General features: G+C 36.8%; 1 protein-coding gene across 1 annotated transcript in view; it reads left to right on the top strand.

Annotated features, from left to right (window-relative positions):
• Positions 1 to 886: 886 nt before the first annotated feature.
• The window catches only part of ADGRL4 (adhesion G protein-coupled receptor L4), a 124,985-nt gene continuing 101,015 nt past the window's right edge, over positions 887 to 24,856 (top strand). Inside the window, exons 1-3 of the mRNA XM_070746214.1 lie at positions 887 to 948; positions 4,904 to 5,097; positions 6,090 to 6,254. Coding sequence (XP_070602315.1) covers positions 4,977 to 5,097; positions 6,090 to 6,254 — 286 coding nt within the window. The 5' untranslated portion in view covers positions 887 to 948; positions 4,904 to 4,976. The remainder of the gene's footprint in view (positions 949 to 4,903; positions 5,098 to 6,089; positions 6,255 to 24,856) is intronic.

Genomic DNA, 24,856 nt, shown 5'->3' with positions numbered 1-24,856 from the left:
CGGGCCTGCCCGCCCTTAAATAGGGCGAGCAAGCCCCGCCCGGACCAATCAGCAGCCGGGCCTATGCAGGCTCGACTCTCGGGCGAAGTCTCGCGTCGCAAGACTTCGCCCAAGAACCATGATGGCAGCCGCCATGGGGTCCGGTGTCTTCCCGGCCCCTCCCGCAAACGTCGCCGGTGGGTAAGTCCGCTGGTGCTATTTTGGGGGTTTGCCTTTTTTTGGAAAAAAAACTCTTTACATTTAAATTTCAGTTTACATATGCAATATTCTATAACACATGGAAACTTTTCCTGTAGCAGCCCATAATTTATGTAACAGTTGCAGTAAATTGCTCAAGGAAGATTTTTAATGCGATTCAGCCAGCTTCCATGCTTTGACGTTTTCCTTATGCAGACTTTTTAAATGCAAATGTTACTATATATGACTTCCACTAGCACACTTTCTCTGTGACACTTTTTCCCAGATTATTGATTGAGAAAGGACAAACACTAGTCAATTTGTGCCACTGTAAAGTTGGAATACAGACTTTCAAATTTACTATTGGCCAAAGTGATGATTAGCCTGTCTTTTACACTCATAACAAAATGCAGGTTTAGCATTTTGGTGCTTATTTTCTCTATTTGATTATAGAGAAGAGCTTAATGTTTTCTGATTTTTCACACAGGAAGAGTCATAAGAAAAACTTGATAATACAGCGGATTTTGAAAGGATGTTTTTCTCCCCTACTCTATGGTCCTCTCTCAGGTGTCATGACTCTTTATCCCCATATACTGCTAGATATGATCACTAAATCCAGGTAGTTTTATCTCCCAAATGTCTCTAAAATCTTCCATTTCTTCTTCATTCTCACCACAGAAATATAAAAGTTGTCAAGTCCATCATCCTGTTCATCCTTGATTATTGCAACCTCATTTTCTTCAGGTTCCTGCTGATACCCTCAACATTCAGGTTTGCTGCTAATCTGTTTTGAAAATAATCCTCCATTAAGATAGGGCTGTGACATTCCTAAATTGTCATCTCTGCCAGTTCTCTGTTGCCTGCTACATCTGATGTAAGCTTCTTGTATTATCCTTAATAGTCTTATGGGCTGACCCCTTTCCTGCTCCTGTCTGCTTTTCACCTTTCATTCCTGCCTTCTTGACTCATCTAAGCTTCCCATCAAACTCCATTTTCCCCTCCTTTCCACCTCTGAACTTTTTATGTGGTCTTATAAATAATAGTGAAATATAGCTGAAAAAATATGACAAGGGAAATGGAGTGAACAATTCTAATTATCCAAGATGGCAACAAATTAGAGCCTGCAAATAAATTTGTGCACCTTGATAGCTTATTTACTAAAATGACAAAATGGATGGATGATGTGGAAATATGGGTGGAAAGATAGTAATAAATTAAAGAAAGGATGGGATTTGTTGCAAGAATGAATGTTAACTAAAAGAGAAATTGGATAGGTGGAAGGACGCGTTTTTCCTGCTTTGTTACATGAAGTGAGACTTGATATAGATGAAAGAACTCAGGAACACAAATTTCCATTCAATCACACACTACAAACTGAAACAAGTAGAGATAGGGACTGATTATGCCAATGTTTACTCAGTGAAATTCTTGTGGATATGAAGTCAGAACTTTTCGTATCTTGATTTCTGGTCCTTGTTTGTGTGTTTGGGATTTTTTTAGTGGGGACATTGAAAATGGGGAAATCGTATTGACAGGCATGAATGCTGCTGCAGCAGCAACAGCTGTATTTTACTTTAATATCATTTTCTGCCCAATACCTGAACAGTGATCTCCTGAAATATCTTTGCTTCCTTTCTAGCCAGTAAAGACAAATTTTGATTGGCTATTGGCATTTGCCTATATCATAGCCTTTCGGTGCCAAAGTGTCCATCACATTCTGATGACTTTAATAATAAAACAAGCCACTCAAGTCCTTTTCCATGTAAAATTGGAAGGTTGGACATTTCTAATGCCTAGAAGAGTCCCATTAGAAGAATCCTATTATGTCTACATAAATAGTTACTAAAATTTATCTAAACATCTAAGGAAATGTAATTTAATTTAATTTATTTGTCTTCTATGCCACCCAATCCCGTAGGACTCAAGCAGAAACATACAAATATATACTCTCTGAATTATAGAACACATTTTTAAAGATAACAAGCAGTGAAAGGACAAGTTTCAGAGGAATCAGTCCATTTGATAAATGTGCAAATAACAATACCTCCTCACCCAAAAAAGTGATTGACAGCTTGATGTACCTTTTTTGTGTAAAACTGGACAAGCTGAGGAAGGTGGCTCTTAAGCAGTTTAGGGTCTAGTTATTTATAAATCCCTTATAAAACGAAATACAGTCCAGACAGAAAACAATAAGATGGAAAAAGAACCCCATCTGTCTCAGTCCTATTGGGAGTGAATTCGGGAATCCATTTTCACTGGAATTTATGGCAGGAGGCTATTCACTACTAACACAAAGATTTTAAAGCTTTAAAAGTTGTAAGAACCCATGGGTCTGCTTTTGATCTTAAAAAATATATATTGGTATCTATTGTAAAGTTTAGTGAGTTTTTCCTAACATCACCAGACTAGAAAATTATCCTCCTATTACATGGTTTTATATGTCTGGGCATTTATTTATTTCCATCATTGTCCAGGCAGGGTAGGTATCAAAAAACGGTATTGGACATCTGTGAAATCATTAGATTAGTCTGTCTACATCTTGTCAGCCCTTCTGCTGTTATTTATTGCTATTGGCACTTGTATATACTATCCCTGAATGAACAAACAAGGCAGGAAAGTGATAGGCAACATGGAAAAAAATGTTTTTCTTTTTGTAGACTTCTTTTGTAGAGAAGCACAAGCAAAATGGCATAGAGTATGATGGAGTAAAGATAGTGTATACAGTGATCCCTCGATTATCGCGAGGGTTACGTTCCAAGACCTCTCGCGATAATCGATTTTCCGCAGTATAGTGGTGCGGAAGTAAAAACACCATCTGCACATGCACACCCTTTTTCCATGGCCGCACATGCGCAGATGGTGGAGCCGGGGAGCGATGAAAGTGCGGAAGCCGACAAAGATTGCTTTGAATGTTGGCTGCCCCCGCCCCCCCAGCACGTCCGGCGCTCTCGCCGCTACCGCCCGCCCGCCGCTTGCCGCTCGCCCGCCCGCCCGATCCACCCCTCTCACCGGCTTTCGGACACGGGTCCTCCTGCAGCAGCGCTGCCGAGCAGATCAGCTGCTGGGCGGCCGAAGAAACCTTCCCTGGGTCTTCCCCGCCGCCCACGCAAAGGGGAAACCCCGGTCTTCGGCTCCTCGCTGCTGCCGTGCTGCCGAGCAGATCAGCTGCTGGGCGGCCGAAGAGACCTTCCCTGGGTCTTCCCCGCCGCCCACGCAAAGGGGAAACCCCGATCTTCGGCTCCTCGCTGCTGCCCGCCCGCCGCTCGCCCGCCCGCCCGCCGCCCGCCGCTCGAGAGCAAGAGGGGGAGAGATAGAGAAAGAGAGAGAAGGAAAGAAAGAGATGAGAGAGGGAGGAAGAGAGTGTGAGAGAGGAAGAAGCAAGATAGAGAAAGAGAGAGAGAAAGAAAGATGAGAAAGCAAGGAAGAGAGTGATGTCATCAGGTGGGAAAAACCGCGGTATAGCAAAAAAACCCGTGGAGTATTTTTTAATTAATATTTTCTGAAAAACCGTGGTGTAGCGTTTCGCAAAGATCGAGATCGCGAAAATCGAGGGATCACTGTATCCCAAAAAAGGGGAAAGATCCTTTCCCATGAGCATCACAAAAGTGACAGTTAACTCTTCTGCTAGACCACAATCTTCTGAATTTAATTTATTTTGAAGAGTTTGTTCAAAGTAAAATGGGAGACAGCTTAAGAATACACATTAAGATTTCCCACAGCTTTTATGCTTAATTGGAACTACACTCAGTTGTCTATTTTTAGAGAAAGAGCCATCTGCCTTCACACAGAAGACCTACACTCACCTCATTATTAATATTATATAGCATTTTCAAATAAACATTGAAATACTTTCTCAAGAAATCTTGAGCATTAAATCTTATTTGTAATCAAACTTCCATTCAATCAAAGCCTTGGAAGATGACACCATAACAGAAACAATTGGGAGTTCCTAATGCAGAGAATGACATTTCAGTACAATATTGTTGGAAGAAGTTTAAGGTAAGCTTTCAAAGAAGTTCACACGGAGCAATTATAACAGGAAATAACACATCAGCGATGAAGAGAATGCATTTTTTCCCTCACCATTCTTTGTTTGGTCTAACAAAATTCTTGTTTCCCATTTCCTCACTACATAATATAGTTTCTTTTATTGCTCCTTGTATTCCTTAGTTATTATGATGTCACCTGCTTTAGACCTTTTACTTATATCTCCTTGCGTAGGTTTCCCTGCTGTCCCTGAAATTCTTTGCTGCACATTCAGTTTCCTGCCTACTTCCTTCCAGAGCTTTATATCTTTGTTTTCCACACAAAAGAAATCTTAGTGGATTTCCTGTACCTCCTTCTTACATTGCTGTTCTTAAAGTGACAACATTTCATATAGCAGTTGGGATATTTTGGCCACTCAAGGAAAGCCATCAACAACGCAGAAACAGTCAGACTTCACAAGCTTTTGGAATGCTAGAGTTTTGATATGCTCAACCGTCTTTAACAAAGAGAGATAATAAGCTAACACCTGGTTTGCCCCCTGTTTTTACTTCTGATCTGTTCTCCAAGACCAAGTTTGGTTTACAAATCCTTCCACAGCCCTTAACATCGCAACCTCTGCATGTAGCTACCATGCTGATCTTGACATTCCCTACTTTTCTGTAGCCTTTCTCTAAAACTCTTCTTTTATCTCTCAACTCCTAATTCACCATTTTACTCTACTTTGCCCTTTCATTAAAAGATCTGGAAGAGCATATCTAAGGATACGTCATTGTAAGATCAGTAGCTTTATAAGGATTTTATCTTCTGTTGGCATGTGTGGATTTTGGGCGCATGAGCATACGACATCCAAAAAGATTCCTTCATTTGTAACAACAGAACTTGAAACTGGACACTTCGTAGAAGCACCATCCATGAAGCTTCTCTTGCTTTTAGGTAGGTGATTTCCTTTTCTAAATAAAGATTAAGACTTAATTAGAGTTAGGAAAGAAACAAGGTTTTTACAACAATTCAGAAATCCCTTTATGGTAGTTGCTACATTTGACAAGTGCAACAAACATTTAGCATCATTCTCACTGAATTTGAAGAAATTGTATTTTAAAAAAACACAGCCAAAGTAGATTTATTTGTTTATAAGTGGACAGATTTTTTTTAAAAAAAGATGCATTCTCTGCATGAAAGAATAGTAATAATGTATAATAATGCCACAGATAATATGAATTAGTTCAGCATTATATTTACAAACTTATTTAAAATGTATCTATTATTGTAGTTCAAGAAAGCAGCTTCTGATTTTCATGAAGCAATTCATTTTAGACTTGTATTTTAGGACTGTGATCCAGAAAAAAAAGCAATAGATAGGTAAATCAGTTCTCTCCTCTATAAATTGGTCTTGCCCAAACACTTCTTGATCATTAGGTTCTTTTTTTAAAAAAAGAACTTGGGAGAAGTTACCACTGAGCGTGTTTTTGACTGGTGCTAATCAGACTGTTCATCTGTTCATTCTGTTCATTCTGTTCAAACAAACATGTGCACATATTTGTATTTGTAAATGTGGAAAGATGTGTACACATATATACACACACATATAAACACACATACACATATACTCACATCTCTATATAAAACAAAGGAAAGAATTTTTTATGATAGCATGGAAAGAGCAGTAACATAAAATATGACAGAGACAATAAAACATTCCCAACAAAAATATTTTCAAATGCTTACTCAGACATATAACTATTTTTAAGCAGAGCTTTTAAAAGTTTAGTAGTGGGAATGTAATTTTCCATTTGGGAATAAGATGCCTCAGGTTCATCCTAGCAAGTCCCAAACTGTTTGAAATAGAGCTAGGTTTAAAATTTGGCATGTACCGGTAGTTTTACACTTAACATCAGCAGTTTTGTGTTGCTTTTCAATCTCTCTAGTGTTTCTTACCACCCTGCTGGATAGTTGCTACAGCCTCCAGAACTGTACCAACCCATGTCACAAGCATGCCAAATGTGAAGTTCGCAATGGAATCCATGGTTGTTATTGCAGCCCAGGATTCACCGGACCTGGGATAGATGCAGATGGCAACAGTGGTTGTTATGGTGAGACATTAAGCCTTGTTTAATAACTTTCCCTCCTTTTGACAGCCTTGCAATTATATCAAGATCATATGGGAGAATGGTGCTAAATGTAGATATATGAAGTTGTATAGCAATATAGGAAAGCTATGGATATTTTTGCAAGCCATTGGGAAGAAATGCTTTGAATCCTGCCCAAGTGGAAGTACAGCAGTTATCTATTTTTAAAGCAGACGTTTTAGATTTCCATGCAAACCTGGAAGGGAAAAAAGATACGATTGTTTCAGGCATTAATTCACTAGAATTAAAGAGGCTCTTAAAGCAGCAGCATCCATTCTTTTCAGGGTCACTCGGAAGGCCAAAAGGGGATGTGCCTGCTTTAACTGGTAAGGCATGGGGAGAGGGGGTTATTGGGTATTGTGATCCTACAAAATCTAAAGCAGTTTTTCTGAATTGTTCTCAGAATGTGTACAGCTGTATCATGTAGTTTGTTTCTGAAATTATGCATTTCTTAACGGCCTGTGCAACTGCCCAGGCTAGTACATCCTTAATTCTTGAATTCATGTAGTGTGTTGTGATGCCATTGCAGCTCATGACAAACAAACATTAGTAGTACAGGTATAGGTTTTTCTGTGAATTGACCACTTACTGTCTAGCACAGTCAATTGTTAGCTGGACAGAAAATTCAATGGCAATAAAAATTATACTTTATAATGGCAGTTTTCTGCAAATTATATCCTGTTTGTTCAACTGTCACCGGCAAAGTTTTTATTCACTGTCACTTTGCTTTGAAGTAACTTTCAGAAGAGAGCTCGCGAAGACAGAACCACTGGAGAGGGATAATTATTTGTTGATTCCTCTCTAGGTTTTAGGTGTTAATGGAAGATTTTATCTATGATTCTGAGTTTTAATAAATGCTTAACCTGTCAATCCTAGGCATGTTTATTGTCAAACTATTCCCAAATTATTCAGTAAAGTTCTCCTTACTGAATAAGCTTTTTACAGGATAGCAATATCAGCCTCTGATTCTCTGCACATTTTCAACGTGTCATTATTACAGCTATTAAACTGCCAACATAAAAACACAGATTAAATATTCATATTTATGCATATTGTAAGCACATATAACAAATATAGAAAATAACCTGCTGCAAATACAACAGATGGCAAATTAATGCTCATTCTCATGTTTATATTCATGATACCTTCTATCAAATTGCAATAAATGTTGTTCTATAGTGTTTCTCAAGATATTGATTACAGTAATATATTGCATTGTTGCTGTCTTATCTAATTGTTTTGAAGTTTATGATCACTCCTCTCCTCCATTAATAGAAAACCAGATTCACTTTTAAACTTCCAAAATGCCTGACAATGTTGTTGTATACTTGGATATACAAAGATGCAGTTTTTCAAGTAAAGAGTACCCCAAATCAGCATGCAAAATTTCTGACGATATTTTATATTTTTTTTATCATTAGTTCCTCCCTAAGGATCTACGATAATAAAGCTACCATATTAATTAAAATAGAATTATAATAAATAGTATTAATTTCATTGCACAGTTAACCAGATGTTCAGACTGGGTTTGGAATTTTTAATCCACTTATTGACATCTTCCAAAGGACCTGGCATAGGGAGATGTTGATGTTTTATTGTGTTACAGGGATGTCTTTCTTATTTTATTTTTATTGGCTTCCTTGAACATTTTGTGCTGGAGTACAAAAAAAGAAAAGAAAAGAAAAGAATTTTAACTAAAAGAAACACTTCCCAGAGCAAGGAAATATTATGTCTAAGAACTAGATAATAGAGCACTTTAAAATTAAAAGAAAAAAACATTTCTTGAAGGCAGTAACAGTTTGGGGTTAATATTTTCTGTCTTCTAAGAGCATATCTACTATCTTGTTGTAATTGGATAAGATCTTAGAAGGATTAAAATACAGTCAGGATAATAATTAGCTTGAAGCTAAAATATGGAACAATGCTTTGACTTAATGATATGTTAGATACTGTGGTCTGTGCCCCCACTCCGAGTTCCTTTTTTCATAGAGAGGGCTTTTACTGTTGTAGAGATAAATGCTGGCTTCATTTTAATTGATAATCTTTGTTAGCAGTTATTCTTCTAGCAACACAGATTCATTTTTGTGTGCTCACGGGAATCTCAGTTCCCCAAATAGCACCTACAGTGAAAGCATATTAGTTAGATAGGTGGTAACATTCACTGTTACTGTTATTAGCATCAATTTAACAATTGTGCACCTGTTCAGTAATAGCTAGTTTTTAATGATATTGTTAATGATGTTATTTAAATAGTCATTTTTCCCACTCTATTTCTGGCACTTTTTTATTGGAATAATCAAAGAAGCCACGGGAGCTGTAGCTTACAAAAATAAAATTCAACCTTTGGAAAAAAAATAATTTATGATGGTAAAGAAAAGATCAAAGTTATCAATATAATTTCTTCTAAGCTTATTCAATTATAAATCTAATTCTTAATTGTTGGAAAAAGCAGGAGAATTGCATCCTGAGTAAAATTTCACTTCTCTTTGAGCAGAAAGATGTGGTTGGGAGCCAATCTTAGTTATTTATGCTTCATTTTCCATGGTTTATTGCTTATCAGATTATGAATTGACTATTAACGATCAGATTATTAATCAATTATTAAGAGAAACATAATTCTATCACCTCTTTATTTTGCAGTAAACATCTACCAATAGCTTTGGGAAGTTCCCCTCAGTAACTCTTGATCAAATCTAGAACTGCAATCTGTTTTATCAAGAATGACAATGACAGGAAGTGGCTTGAGTATCATATAACTTTTATTATCCTTGCAGCAAGCATACTCTAAAATCAAGGAGTTAAATTGCTGCCAAATCTCTAGGCTTCTGCAATAACTCTCAAAATCTTTCTCCATGTCCCAGAATGTGAATCCTGGGAATGTTCATATATAGAGTCAGATTTTCAACTAGAATACATGCATACTGCAATATGTGCACTCTCTTTCATAAAACACACAAACACATCTACAAATGCATAATCAAATTAAAATTACTTTTTCCAATATATGTGCAAAATGATGCAGAGTGGACAAAAGGATGGACTAAATCAGTTGTAGGCAATTCAGCAATTTAGGTTCAAAAAGAGCTGTTCACTTAATTTCATTGTTAATTTCAGGAAACAAACTCATATATGGGATAGTCAACCATTACTCCTTTGGATATGTAAGAAGGGAAAGAAAGGGAAGAGAAAGAAGTTAAACAGAATGTGGAAAGGGGTGAGAAGGAATCAGATAAGGGTTTTATATTTGAAGATCGAACCATTTCTGTACATTACAATTACAGTTTTATATTTGATTTAAATGTAAATCAATTTTTTTTTGCAAAAATATAGCAGAAAAATAGAATTAGTGCTATGTATAATCCCTGTCCAGAAACTATTCAGACACTATTGGATACCTATGAGTGACAAAGAAGATAAATGAAATGCATTGTTTGGAATTTTTCCCTTTCTTTTCCCCATATTAGAGATAAAAAGAGCTGACATATAGTCTGTTCTGTAGCTTTACTATTTTACTATCCCCTATCTTTTTACTTGCCAACTGCCAATTTGCTCTAGAAATAGCACAGCGCAGAATATTCAACTAGTAGTTGAATCGCAGTGAATCGTATTTCTAAAATATGTCAGGACAATGAAGCAAAGTTGTTTGTTCAATTGAGCCCAGAAAACAGGGGGAGTAGAGACACAATAGCACAATATTATTTTGCAAATATGAATCACAATTTTCACTCTTACAAAACAAATCAATCTTCCCTGAAAAATAGAAACAGCTTTCCTAGATATCAAGAATGGTGTAGTCAGGTCTACTTTAATTCACAGGTAGTTATGGCTCTGAAAAGCTAGAGTATCTCTCTTCCCAAATACAAAGCAATTGTATTTGCTTTTTAAAAATGTTTTTACAACTCAGGCTATCTTTTAAGACAACCAGTGTCACAACATTTAGCATACATTCTGAAACGCGCCACCAATATAATGCATGAGACATACACAATAAAGGCATTGGCATCACGTGTGAGAATTCCTTTGCTTTCAGATCCAGTAACTTTCCTTTAGCTCTTGAACATTCAAAAATATTAAGAACTAAGTGTGCTAGTGTTTGAGTAATATGACAGTTCAGTTTATGTCTTTGAAACGAGGTATCCTATTTGCATATGCAAATTAAATATTTGTAATGTAATGATCAAATGCATCGTTGAAATAATTATTAATCTTTTCAGGATTTAGCTGTTGGTGTTTCTTGTTTCTAGTGAGTAATGGGCACTAGCTTTCTGTTCTTTGTTGCAGACTTTTCTGTCATATCTCTTGCAGTATTTATTTATTTACCATATTTATATAGCCCATTGATGGCAAACCTTTTTCTTCTTGCGTGCAAAAAGTGGGAGTGCACGCCGACACACAATCCCTTCATCAAACCAGACATCTCCAAGCATACACTTCCCGCTCGACTGTTTTTGACCCTCAGGCTTCCCTGAAGCCTCTGGAGTGTGAAAAACAGCCCAAAGGGAAAACCAGAAGTTCAGAAAAACAGATTTCTGGTTTGCCCATTGGGCCATTTTTTGCACTCAGGAGGCTTAAGGGAAGCTGCCTGAAGCCTAGGGAGAGCAAAAACAGCCTTCCCTAAGGCCAAAAAATCAGCTAGTCAGCACACCCATGCACCCTGGCGCTGACAGGGTTTCATGCCCTCAGATATGGCTCCATGTACCACCTGTGAGAGAGTTATTGTTAATGGCGAGTATTCTGAGCAGAGACAGATTACAAGCGGTGTGCCACAAGGGTCTGTTCTGGGTCCTATTCTTTTTAATATGTTTGTGAGTGACATGGGGAAGGTTTGGTAGGGAAGGTTTGCCTATCTGCCGATGACTCTAAAGTGTGCAATAGGGTTGATATTCCTGGAGGGGTCTGTAATATGGTAAATGATTTAGCTTTACTAGATAAATGGTCAAAGCAATGGAAACTGCAGTTTAATGTTTCCAAATGTAAAATAATGCACTTGGGGAAAAAGAATCCTCAATCTGAGTATTGCATTGGCAGTTCTGTGTTAGCAAAAACTTCAGAAGAGAAGATTTAGGGGTAGTGATTTCTGACAGTCTCAAAATGGGTGAGCAGTGTGGTCGGGCAGTAGGAAAAGCAAGTAGGATGCTTGGCTGCATAGCTAGAGGTATAACAAGCAGGAAGAGGGAGATTGTGATCCCCTTATATAGAGCGCTGGTGAGACCACATTTGGAATACTGTGTTCAGTTCTGGAGACCTCACCTACAAAAAGATATTGACAAAATTGAACGGGTCCAAAGATGGGCTACAAGAATGGTGGAAGGTCTTAAGCATAAAACGTATCAGGAAAGACTTAATGAACTCAATCTGTATAATTTGGAGGACAGAAGGAAAAGGGGGGACATGATCGAAACATTTAAATATGTTAAAGGGTTAAATAAGGTTCAGCAGGGAAGTGTTTTTAATAGGAAAGTGAACACAAGAACAAGGGGACACAATCTGAAGTTAGTTGGGGGAATGATCAAAAGCAACGTGAGAAAATATTATTTCACTGAAAGAGTAGTAGATCCTTGGAACAAACTTCCAGCAGACGTGGTTGGTAAATCAACAGTAACTGAATTTAAACATGCCTGGGATAAACATATATCCATTGTAAGATAAAATACAGGAAATAGTATAAGCGCAGACTAGATGGACCACGAGGTCTTTTCCTGCCGTCAGTCTTCTAAGTTTCTATGTTTCTATGTTCGCCGTAGATTCACCATCACATAGCCTCCCATTTCACAAACCCAAATATTGAAGAAATGTGCTGAAACCAGAGATATATTGCAGTAAATATTATTAATATCAAAAAGATCAAGCTTCTTTGGCACTTTTTCCCTTTTTCTATTAGCTTCTAGAATGTCTTGCTTAGTTAATGTCAAACTCTTCTCTCTATAAAAGATGTCTTTTATACTTGTCTAAGGAGTCCCCCTGTGATTTTAACTCTCCTAGTTGTTGCCAAAGGCATTGCTCAACTCTTTTTCAAGGCCATTGAGCCAGCATTATCCAACGAAATTTCTGTGATCGTGTGGCCAGCATGATGTACTAGAGCACTGTTACTTTCCCACCAAAGGGGTACCTATTTATCTGCTTGCATTTGAATGCTTTTGAACTGCTAGAGTGGTAGCGAGGATGGGCGCGTCAGTCGTAAACCTGGGCTGTCAGCTTTCCAGCTGACAAGCACAGCATCTTAATCACTGAGCCACCACACCACCATTAAACCTGTTAAGGATTGAGAATATGTATTACAAGTGAACACAACATTTGCTAACTTGATTTCATTCAAATGTGCTTAGACAACAGATAATCCTAAAATCGCTGATGTGTTCTGAGTTACTAGGAAATATTTAAAAGGAGGAAGATAGGAAAGTGTTACCATCTGTCGACTAACATTGCAGGACTACTACCTTTAAAAGAAGTTGCTTCTAAAGAAAAAAAGACATTGGTATGAAATAGATCCTAAAATATTACTTGCTATGATATTACTAGCATGAGAAATATGCAGGCTGAATGTCTATCTTAGTTAACTATGCCTTAGCCTCAGGTTACAGTCTGGTTCTGGCAAAGTCTGGCCCGAGGCATTGTACATCAAACTGGCAAGTGCAACAGATGATCAAAGCTCCACCCCTTTGTATTATGTGTTCCATGCATCACCCACATGTAAAAAGGAATAGAGATTTGATCACCCCGATTGTACCAATTGTTTTGATGTCATTGATCCTTTCCTGCAGACATCACTGCCTATAGCCCTCCCACCCCTTCTTTACTACACCGAAAGACTCTTAACTTTCTAGCATACTAGTCTGCCCAATAACACAAAGCAGAAATCAATTCATTCACCTGCTTAAATTTTTCTCTTATCCATAATTCATTTTTTAAGAAATGCAAAATGAGCTCTGTGCTCTGCTGGTATTGTTTCTATGTAAAATGTATTTCAACTTATCTGAGCAAGTTGAGGAAGTCATGCTTATCACAAGATATTTCATCCATCCTAACTGTAAACTCAGGAAGGAGTTTCAAGCACATCATAGTATACCTTGGGATTTATTGGAAGAATCTGGAAAATTCTGCAGAAAACACCATCACTTGGGCAGAAAAATGCCCCAATGTCATGATTCTGTTATGCAATAATAAAACTTCAGATTTTTCATTTAATCAGGCATAATTCTCAATAAGCTAAGCTGATGGGAACCTAGAAAAGAGGAATCTATATAGAGTAAAAAGTTTGTTATACTTTTGCTTTAGATACTTCTTTTTTATATATATTAGTTTATAATACAAAAGAAACTTGTAGGAAAAATAGGGGAGGGAAAAGTGTGGGTGAAAGGGGAGAAAGAAACAAAAAGCATTGTCTTCCAACTCCATTTGGTGCAGTAGAATAAGATAATAACATCAAACTTCTTTTTTTAAAAAAAATAACAATAGTATAAACTAGCCATTTCTATTACAACAAACTTATCTAATCAGTAAAACTCAAAATCAAAGTTTTATTTTTTCCCCACCTCAAGCACAAAACCCAGAAGCAGTTTCCATGTAGAAACAAAAGTAATTGCATTTATTTCCTTTAATCAAAACAGTTGGTTTAGCTATCGTTGCTAACTCCATCAACTTTTGCAGCTATTCATCCATTGTGGGAGTCAAAGTGTTCTTCCATATATGTTATGGCCCACCAGGAGCCCATGCAGCTGATAGCAGATCCCGTTCAAGAGGAGATGACTTGGTGATGCGCCAGCAGCCAGTGCAGCTGGCACCCAAGTCGGATAGTGAGGAGGCTGGCAAGGACTTGGTGCCAGAAGCAGAGATTCAGCCAGGGCTTTCAGAAGTTCCAACATCTCTTGCCAGTGATAAGGAAGAAGGGGCTTTTCTTCTACTTAATGCAAGAGTACGCAACCAAGAAGTAGGAGTGGTTACTCCAGAGTAGGTCTACTCAGGAGTAAGACTTGGGGCTAATTGGCCACTCTCCTAGTCTACTTAAGGACAACAGAAAGGTGAAAGGCTGCAGGAAACAATGTTTTAGAATTGTGTATCCGTTGTGATTAACTCTCCATTCTGCTTTCCTGCTTCGGCTTGCTTATCGAGAAAGACTTCTAGGCATTTTGACAAGCCTTTGAAATTTCATGAGATAACAAGAAAAAACTGCATTGCTCTGATCTAAGACTTTGCTGAATTTATTTCAGCTGCAAATGAAGATTAATTAGCAGTGAGTTTTTTTGTAAGAAAATATTTCATTTAAATTTCTGTGTGTATCCACTACTAAGCCAGTTATTAGTAGCAGTTTATTAATGAAATTAACTTCCTCCAATCTCTGTGTTTGCTACCTTCATAACTGGGATGAAATGCTACTAGTTTGTCACGATCCGGACATACTGGTAGCGGTGGTCACTGGTGGTTCAGAAAACCAGAAGCAGTTGCAGCGTGAGGTTCTACCCACCCACCTGGACATTGCCATTTTCATGTTTTTAACCTTCTTCACATTTTCAAAGCCTTCTGCGCATGCGCAGAGGGTGAAAACGTGCACTTTTCCGAACCGGTAGGGAAGGGAAGTAGATTTCACCACTGATATACACTGTAGATATTTTGTAAAAAGTAATATTGCTTCCATAAACAAACAAACAAACATACATACATACATACATACATACATACATACATACATACATACATACACACATACACACATACGTGTGTGTTTGTGTTTGTGTGTGTGTCTGTGTTATCTAAAAACAGAAGTTCTGTTTTTTCCATTAAACTCAAAATAAAAGTTTCTGGTTTAATCTTTAGATTCATTTCAAGAATCTTCAGTATTAGAATGTGAATCCTACTCCAATACTTCTTTGTTTTGTTACATGTCCACCATAAGTGATAAATGGTCCCTCCTTTACTTTTGCATTTCCAACATTCATTTGAAATCTTTTGCTTTAGATAGTTGAAATATTGGAGCAGATTTGGGCCAGGTTAGGATCCTATTCCAACTGGGGTTCCGATATTGTATGAATTCATACAATATTGCTCTTTGCCAAACATAGAGATTGCAAGATATTCCACTTATGTTCTGCAAGCATAAGGTATAGCTCAAATGAAATATACATGATTTAAGGCAACTTTCTTCCCTAAAAAGAGCCCCTGTTAAACTAAGTGAGACTTATTTCCAAGCAAACATATTGAGGATTGTACAACATCATATATTTCCTCTTTTGTCAACTTTCCTATTAAACCTTCTCATGCCAGTCAGTCTTCTTATGCTCCTCCATTGAGATTTGCAGTTGCAGAGTGAGAGCAGCCTGGGTGAAAAGCAAAATGTATTTTACAGAATGTCTAGATTATAATTACATGATTCACTAAAATGCTCAAATATTAATAGTAACAGTTCTTTTATAGCATCTTCATCTATCACTCCTGTGCAGTGCAGCTTCAGCACCTTACAGTAAATAAAATATTATATAGTGAAGCCACAATAAAAAAACATTTGAAAGCAATGAAAAAGGGGGATGTAGTTGGGAGATTTGAAAAGATAAAAATACACCGAGAATAAACTCTAAAAACAATTGATTGAGACACTTTTGAAAGGGGAGAAGGAAGGACGAATGATGGCAAAGTAGAAATATAATGTTCCACAGTAAGGCTGGATCACAGTGACAGAATCCCCAAAGAGCAGGCAATTATAAGGAATTCAGAAAGAATGCATTTATTTAAAGCAATAAATGCATTCATAAAAGCTAAAGCAATATCACTCTCAAGTCCCTAGGTGGTAAACAATAGCTTGATTGTTCAAAGCTGCCATAAAGCTGAATCATATTATTTTTCATAGGTGATGAAAGTTGGTTTTGATTGAAACTGCATTTTTGTTTTTTGTTTTTTGTTTTAATCCACTGTAACAGATTTTGAATGGAAACAGCTAGCAACTTAAAAACCCAACACATAGATTTACTGTATTTATTTGGCCACAATGAAAAAGTGACCTCTCCACATTAGGGAGTTTTATGGTTAATGGGTGCATTGCCAGTACATCCATGAGTGTAGGCTACAAACGGTCATTAAAATAATTTGTTAATAACAATCATTCTATGAAAATACTGATACTTTCATGTCTTCTCAATGGGCTTTGCTTAAAAATCTGGTTCGAAACAGAAAACAGAATATACTGGATTGTTGGTTTGAGCTAACAATTCCCTTCTTATACTCCTCTGTTGGAAATGGGAGAATTGGCAAAGACTGCAGGGAATGACACTCTTGCAGTTAAGAAGTCCTTTATGATGCCATCTACAATACATAGTTTTTTAAAAAATTATTTAACAGTTTGACCTGACCTTGACTGGTTGGTTCAGTTATTTTATTTTATATTTATTTATTTATTTTGTTTGTTAGTTAGTTTTATCAAGTATGTATTGGTAGTATAAAATATATAACAATGTTTATATACATGATAATAAGAGTGAAACAATAGGACAGGGAGAGAAGGCATGCTGGTGCTCTTATGCACACCCCTTTCTGACCTCTTAGGAATTGGGTGAGGTCAACAGTTTTCCTTCATGTAGGTAACTCTTATAGAACCTGTGATTGCTGGCCTGTACTGGGAAATATGGCAGTAGGGTTAAACTTTAAACAGTGCATGGAAATTGAAGCGAAACCTATTGTCATAATCTGAATTCCTCTTATATAGACCTGTGATTTACATCAGAGACACAGCTTTGTTGTAACAAATGGCTAAGTACCCCCCTCCCTTTAAAATACATGGTATATAGAAGGCACATTGCCACGCAAAATGGAAGTTAGGACATATTAATCACTAGGGGGGGGGGACTAAATTTGGGTTCATTTATGTTGCCTTTATCTTTTTAAAAAAAGAAACCAACCATGTCATATTTAGAAGCGTCTAAGTACTGTATCTTGTTTTTAAGGATCACCTAGAAATGTGTATTTATGGAGCAGAATGCATAGTCAATCTTTGAAAAGTATATGAAAACAACCTTGAAGATTGTTTAGATCATCTGCAAATATATAAATTTAAACTCAGATAGAATGACCAAAACACCAAACTCTTGTTTTGCAAGAAAAAAAATAAAACTTTTTGAATGTCCCCCCTCCCCCCCCCAAAAAAAATGGTTATTTTGTTTCAAACATTTGAATCCAATCTTTGTATATTTTAGAGGCAGCTGTGTAATGGGTGCTGCAATTTAGAAAAATAGCTTGGGTGGATATGTGAAGGTCTGATGCTTTATTCATAATGAAAGCTATTCACATGGGCAGCCATCTAAACAAGTTATTTTAAGAGTCGGTATAAGCTCTTGCAGTGACTAGCATATTTCTTGATTTAATACGTATTTCTTATACAGACATTCTAGATTTCTTGGAAATAAATTGTGACTTATGCAAGGAAAAAAATGGTGATCCTAAGTGCAGAGTACATTGTCCCGTTCCCAAAATAAAAATTATGGAGGTTGGGAATGAAGATTTTTCAGTATCGTTCCCTGCCACACCTACCATGCCACGCCCACAGAACCAGTAGGTGGTCATGGTACTTACTTAGACCATAAATTCTAATCTCAGTTTATGCACAAAGCCAGCTAGATGGCCTTGGAAAGAAGACAAGGTTGGACCACTTCCAAATGATTATCAAGAAAGCTGCAGGTACCTTTCCAGTCACCAAGACTCAACTCTAACACAAAGGCACACATGCACAGTTAACTGTAGTTGTTACCTATTTATCTGCATCTACAGCAGTAGTAATTAGGCTTATAATGAATAAGTGAAAATCTACTCTTTTATACTGTATTGTATTTCCTATCAGCAACTCCTAACTTTGGGACTATCTATTCACTGTATTGTTTGCAATGGCTGCGGAAAATTCTGTGATCGCAATATAGATAATACAAATACAACACTAATGTTATTAAGTCTGTTTCCCCTTATCTGTTGTTCTCTTTTTTCTCTCTCTCTCTCTACTTTTGTTGGCTCTTTTATCTACTTTTGCCAGTTAATTGTTTTTTAGGGTTGTTGATGCTTAAGAAATAGACATTGGGCTATATTTTTGGAAGTTGAACTCAGTGGCACTTGTTCTTATTTAGAACTGGGTGCAGATCTGGAAGAGGAAATATTTATTATTAAATCTTTACGGGATAATATTAAGATACTTAGAAAATTTGCTGATGGTCTGTATGAATAGATAACATCTTTGAAAAAAAACCAGGGAACTTATTTTCAAGGAGAATTTGTAAAGGATTAAGGGAACTAAAGAATAGAGCTGTAGAGAGATCTGAATTCAAAAGGTAAAGGTAATTCAAGAAGCACTTAGAGATAAATGTAATACTTGTGAGGAGTATGTGAAGTTTTTTGTGAGATGGGTGGCCATATAAATTTGATGAAGACATATAGAGAGGGCCTATTCAGCTGGCCCTCTTTTTCAGGTCCAAAGGGGCCTTGGTTGCCCACCATTCCAAGACCTGCCAAGTACTCTGGCCTAGGCCTTCCCTGCAACCTAGACCACCTACTTCTAATGTAGTCTCTATCTTGGTGTGCTCCTTGATTTTATAATGAGTTTTGAGAGATGTAACACCAGAAGCAATGCTTAAAACATTGTTGGAGAAAGACAAAAAGTGTCATGACTTTGGAACCAGGCTCTAAGTCGTAGGGCGATCAGGTTCTCATGCCCCTGTGATTTAGCAGCCACTAAATGAAACACACTGTCTCAGATCTTTCCTAAACTGGCATTGAACCTTCTTTATGCAATGGTATGTCAAGAAGCAGGGCAAATACCCTCAGCATGAGAATCGTGTACCCCATTGAAATAAGTACTTTATTATCAGCATGAAAGATGCTGATTCTGCAAACAATATTGTAACAGTGCTTCGATATTTATTTTATTTATTTATTTATTTTTATTTATTAATTAATTTTGTCCAATACACAATACATATTGAAGAGAATAGACATGCAATATTATATATAAAGAAAAGGATAGAAGAAAAGATATAAAAATAGAGGAGAAGATATATGAAAGGAAGAAAAGATATATGAGATATGAGATAGGGAGAGACAATTGGACAGGGGATGAAAGGCACACTAGTGCACTTATGTATGCCCCAAATGGCAACAACTGAGCAAGGAAACCCTAAGCTCTGTATGGAAGATTTTGGCATCTGGTTTTGCATTTTGTTTATTCTTGTGTCTAATTTCTGCTATGTTTTTTGACCTTGGTGTGTTTCCTGGCCAGATATCTGACTGTTTCCTTGACTGTTTCAAGATATTTTAGGTTTCCGATTATGGACTATCTGACTTGGATTTTGATTTCTAGGTTGCTAGGTAAATTTTGAGTGTGGAGACACAGGTTCAAGATTAATTGGCTGTAGATATTTAGATCCTCTAAGTCAGGGTTGTCGACATCCTTGGTTTTACATAGGACTGCATTTTCACAATCAAAACTGGTGCACAAGTCCTTCTAGACTCACAGGTACTGTTTAACAAGCAGGTGGCAGTTATAGCCAGGAGAGCCTTTGCCCAGGTTCATCCTTGTGCTCTTTCCTCAATCATGAGACCTTTTAGATAGTCATTCATGCCATGATAATCTCATGATGATTTGGGTTAAAGTGTAGGAAATGCTTGTTTGTTTGTTTGTTTGCTTGTTTGCTTGTTTGCTTGTTTGCTTGTTTGCTTGTTTGTTTGTTTGTTTGCTTGCTTGCTTGCTTGTTATTTGGATTTCTATGCCACCCTTCTCCATAGACTCAGAGCAGCTTACAAAGTGGGAACAGTACAAAAAGACATGTGAGAAATCAAAGGTTAAAAATAATCAAAATTTTATCTGAAACCTCAATTATTAAAAAGACAGTCATTCACATTCATTCCATTTAATCTCCATATGGCCGGAGCAGAATACCAGTGGTCAACGGCCCCAAGCCTGCCAGCAGAGATGAGTTTTTAAAGACTTATGAAAGGCCAGGAGAGTGGGGATGGTACGAATCTCTGGAGGAAGTTGATTACAAAGGGCTGAGGCTGCCACAGAGAAGGTTCTACTCCTAAGCCCCACCAGGCGGCATTGCCTAGCTGACGGGAGCTGGAGAAGACCAACTTTGTGGGATTCCTCAGACTTGCAGTTCTTGGGTAGGATAGCAAATACCCCAAATATTCAAAATATTCATCTTGCTAGATTAGAGCTATAGCAGAAAATAACTAAAAATAACTTTAACTAAGACAAATGAAAAGTTCTTCAAATAGGGAAAAAAGTACAGATATAGAATGGGAAAACTTGGCTTAGGAAAATTTCTTGGAATAATAATTTACTGTAAACAATGTAATATGTGATGTTACAGGAAAAAAAGGACTAAATTGCAGATTCTGTCAACAGAAATGTAATTTCTAAATCATGGTGGGATATAATTGAAATATTGTTTGGTTCCTACTTGAGTGTTTTATTCAGTTTTGGGTCCCTCACTTTAAAAAAAATGTAAATGCTCTGAATGAGTTCAGAGAGAAAGTTCAGTTGATCAGAGCACTGGATACTAAGTTTATAAAAAGAAATGAAAGGAATGTTTAAGATTTAGCCTTAAGAAGATAAAACCGAGGATCATATAATAGCCCACTTCAAATACCTGGAAAGAGGTCAACATTTGTTCTGTATCAAGAAGAGTGTAGGTTACAAAATAATGGATATAAATGACAGAAAAAAGATTCTGATTAAATATTTTAAAAATAAATAAGTAAGACCCATAAGAAAAGAAAGGTGGTAAGCTCCTCCTTACTGAATATTATCAAATGGAGCTTAGCCAGCTATCAGATAGAAATGCTTTCAATTTGTATTATTGCACTGTGTGAAGGCTTCAGTTTAGCGACCTAGAGGCCTTTTTCCAGATCTGTGATTCTCTGTATCCATTCTACTGATAGAGATAAATGAGAGAGAACAAAGACTATACATAGTCAAGTTTATCTCTAAAATGCCAAAAATAAGGCATTCATCATTCCAAGATATCTTTCTTTACTTCTTATTCTACAATATTAATCTTGGAATCAAGAATGTTACAGTTGAAAGAGAAATAGATGTCCAGAGCTCTTGGGGGTTTTTTTTAATCAGCATTTTTAGAGGCCTTATGTCTAGTTGATTTCCTCTATAAAGATTATCTCCAAATTTAATTCAAAAAATGGCCCAAGAACAATTTTCTATACTTTTTGGTTGATCTTCTTTCTCATGCATGGTTGAGGGGTTCTTGATACAATTGAATGAGCAGATCAGTGCTTTTTTCAATGCTCAATCAATGCAATGTTTAATCAATGCACAGAAGTGCTTATGTACAATGAAATCAAGTAGGGGGAAAATGAAAAATGCATCATTATGTCAATAATGATGATGTTAGTAAAATAACAGGTTTCTACTGCCTGATAACAACTTCCAAAGAAGAGCAATCATCCAAAACCCCAGTATCTATCTGAAGGAAAATTTTGTTAGGGAAAATTCTGTAAAGATCCCTATTACAATCCAAATAATCTTTTCTTGATATTTTTGTTAGTGTCATGTATCTTGCAATAACAATCACTGTGTGCTTAGAAGATTATAAAACTAATGCTTTAATGACCAAAAACCAAATCTTTATTCTCTATTAAAAGAAATATAATGTAGGCCAGAGGTGTCAAACTCAAGTTGTCACAGCATCATCACATGATATATCAAGATTCCTCCCCCCCCCCTGCTAACCCGGGTGTGGGCATGGTCAGAATGTGATCTGGCCCATGAACCAGGAGTTTGACAGCCCTGGTATAGGCATTTAACAGAACATTTGGTCAGTGGCACAGTACCAATCTGCAACAGTGTAAGGTATAAACAATTGACATTGCACACAAAATAATCTATTTTTGCATAGCAAAAAGACTGAGGGTTACAGATCAAATAGTTTCAAAAATTATTGACAAAGTTATATTCAGAGAAGGAAACTTCTCAAAGTTAATAAGACTTTTAATCCTAATTTAAGTAGCAACAGAAACTGAAACCTAGCTGATCATTTTTCTACAATGTTCATTTTTGAACAGATTTTATATAAATTATATAATCTGCAGTGTTTGATTTACAAGATTTGATGATTGATTCTGAGGAAAACAAGAGATTCCTAAAAGTGATCTTGGACCAATATTTTATAAAACCTAACCATATCACTTATACTATTTTTGTAGTAAATGTAGAATCTTGAAAAATGGTTTGGGAAAAAAAAGATATAGAGTGAGTTGGTGTCTTTGTGCACCAGTGACTGCTCCAGATGGAAAAAAAACGCAGACTGTGAAATTTATTTACACAGCTGCATGGTCTAGAGGAAAGGCTCATTAGCTGAACATCTAGTACATCCTTTCATGTAAACAGGTAGTTGGCTCATGCTCCTTTGTGTTTACAATATATTAAAGCCGTTCTACTTTGGATGGGTGCTTATGTAGAGGATATGCATTCTTAAAACATATGATTTATCATTGAATTTGGAGTGTCAGAAATGTAAATAAATGTCTACATAAGACCTGCATATAACTGGTGACTCATCTAACACTTTGCAGCCTGCCATATAGGTGTCAAGTGCAGATATACATGCTCTCTTCCATTCGCACATAGGCAAACATATATGTTGTTTGCTTACGTGCGGAAAAAGCATAGGATAGATCCATCAAACAGTAATGGTTCTGAAGTTTCAGGGTTACTTCTGGGTTGGGAACTACATGCTTCAATAGCATGGAGCGACATTAAATATTGCCTTCTGGGTGGCTGACTACCTTCTGTTGAATTATCTCCTCACCAACAACATACAACTGGTACCAATAAAGGAGAATATTTGTATCTCAGGTTGACATGAGGGAACCTTGGTGCTCTCTGAGTTTGTTTGTTTTGTTGCAGATGTTTCATTACCCAAACTAGCTAACACCCTCAATGCTAACACCAAGGACTCCTCGTATATAATTGGGCCCAATTCTATTTCCCTTAGCAAAGTGGTTATGGCCTGGCTTTTTCTTCAGGACTTGAGGTCTACTTAAGGAGAATTCCCTTCCAGTTGTTTTAATTATCCTGTTATTTGTTTGGAACCCATATCACATCTCAGACATTAACACCCTTGAAAATGTCCAAAGAAGAACCCTTCACTCCTCCAATCGAAACAGAATACCCTATGAGAATAGACTTGCAATCCTGGGCCTAGAAAGATTAGAACTAAGATGCCTTAAACAAGATCTAAGTATTGCCCACAAGATCATATGCTGCAACGTCCTGCCTGTCGGCGACTACTTCAGCTTCAACCACAACAACACAAGAGCACACAACAGATTTAAACTTAATATTAACCGCTCCAAACTTGACTGTAAAAAATATGACTTCAGTAACCGAGTTGTTGAAGCATGGAACTCATTACCAGACTCCATAGTGTCATCCCCAAACCCCCAACACTTTACCCTTATATTATCTACAGTTGACCTATCCAGATTCCTAAGAGGTCAGTAAGGGGCGAGTACAAGTGCACTAGAGTGCCTTCCGTCCCCTGTCCTATTGGTCTCCTATATCTCCTATACCTTTCTTCTATTCCTATATCTCTTCTTCTATTCTTTCATTGATATGTTCTATTACTTTATCTTCTTTTCTATTCTTTCTTAGATATATTTTACTATGAGTATCTCCTCTATAACCTTCATCATGTATTTTACTATGTGTATATAGATATATACCCACTAAAACCCTCATTGTGTACTGGACAAAATAAAGAAATAAATAGTTTGCCACGTATATTGAAGATAATGATGATGATTGGTTGCATTTTGTAAATGTTTAATCTTTGTGTGTGCCTCCACAGTGAGATATCCATGTAGAGGTAATCCTCAACTTAGAATCATTCATGTAGTGACCATTCAAAGTTACAATGGCTTTGAAAATGTCTGACAATTTCTCACACTTCTTGCTGTTGCAGCATCCCGATGGTCACAGGATCAAAATTTAGATGCTTGGCAACTGGTTCATATTTATGGTTGCAGTATCCTGAGGTTATCATGTGATCACCTTTTGCAACCTTTTGACAAGCAATGGCAATGGGGAAGGCACTGTGTCAATTTCCCTAGGCTATTGTTCTTCAACAATATTCTTTTTTAAGATAAAGGAAAGCATCTAAATGCCTTTGCTGGTAGTGGTAAAGCTTTGTTGTCCCCAGAAATTTAATAATTAAATAAGTAGATAATGTCCTCCTTATTGAGGAGATTTAGGAAATTGCAAGGACATTAGATTATTACAGTGCTTAACATCAGCAGAGGGAGAAGAAAAGCATTACAACTGATTTTATTGGTTATAATACACATGCAGCTATTTTTCTTATTTTGAGGACAATACTAAGCAACTTGTATAGCTATTGTTGCTGATGTTCACTGTTTGGTGCTAAAACATAAATAACTTGTGAAATTGATAACATACTATTAAAACACTGTTTCATAATGGCATGCTTTTTTTTCAGGCCAATAAATCCCAATACAATTCACTATACTACAGAGGCATCATAAAACACTTCGAAATACCTCCTTCATTGTATAATTACTATTTTACA

Source organism: Erythrolamprus reginae, chromosome 3 (assembly GCF_031021105.1).
Source record: "Erythrolamprus reginae isolate rEryReg1 chromosome 3, rEryReg1.hap1, whole genome shotgun sequence".
Lineage (NCBI taxonomy): Eukaryota > Metazoa > Chordata > Lepidosauria > Squamata > Dipsadidae > Erythrolamprus > Erythrolamprus reginae.
The sequence above is the reverse complement of the archived record's forward strand: the minus strand, read 5'-3'. Positions and strand labels throughout refer to the sequence as shown.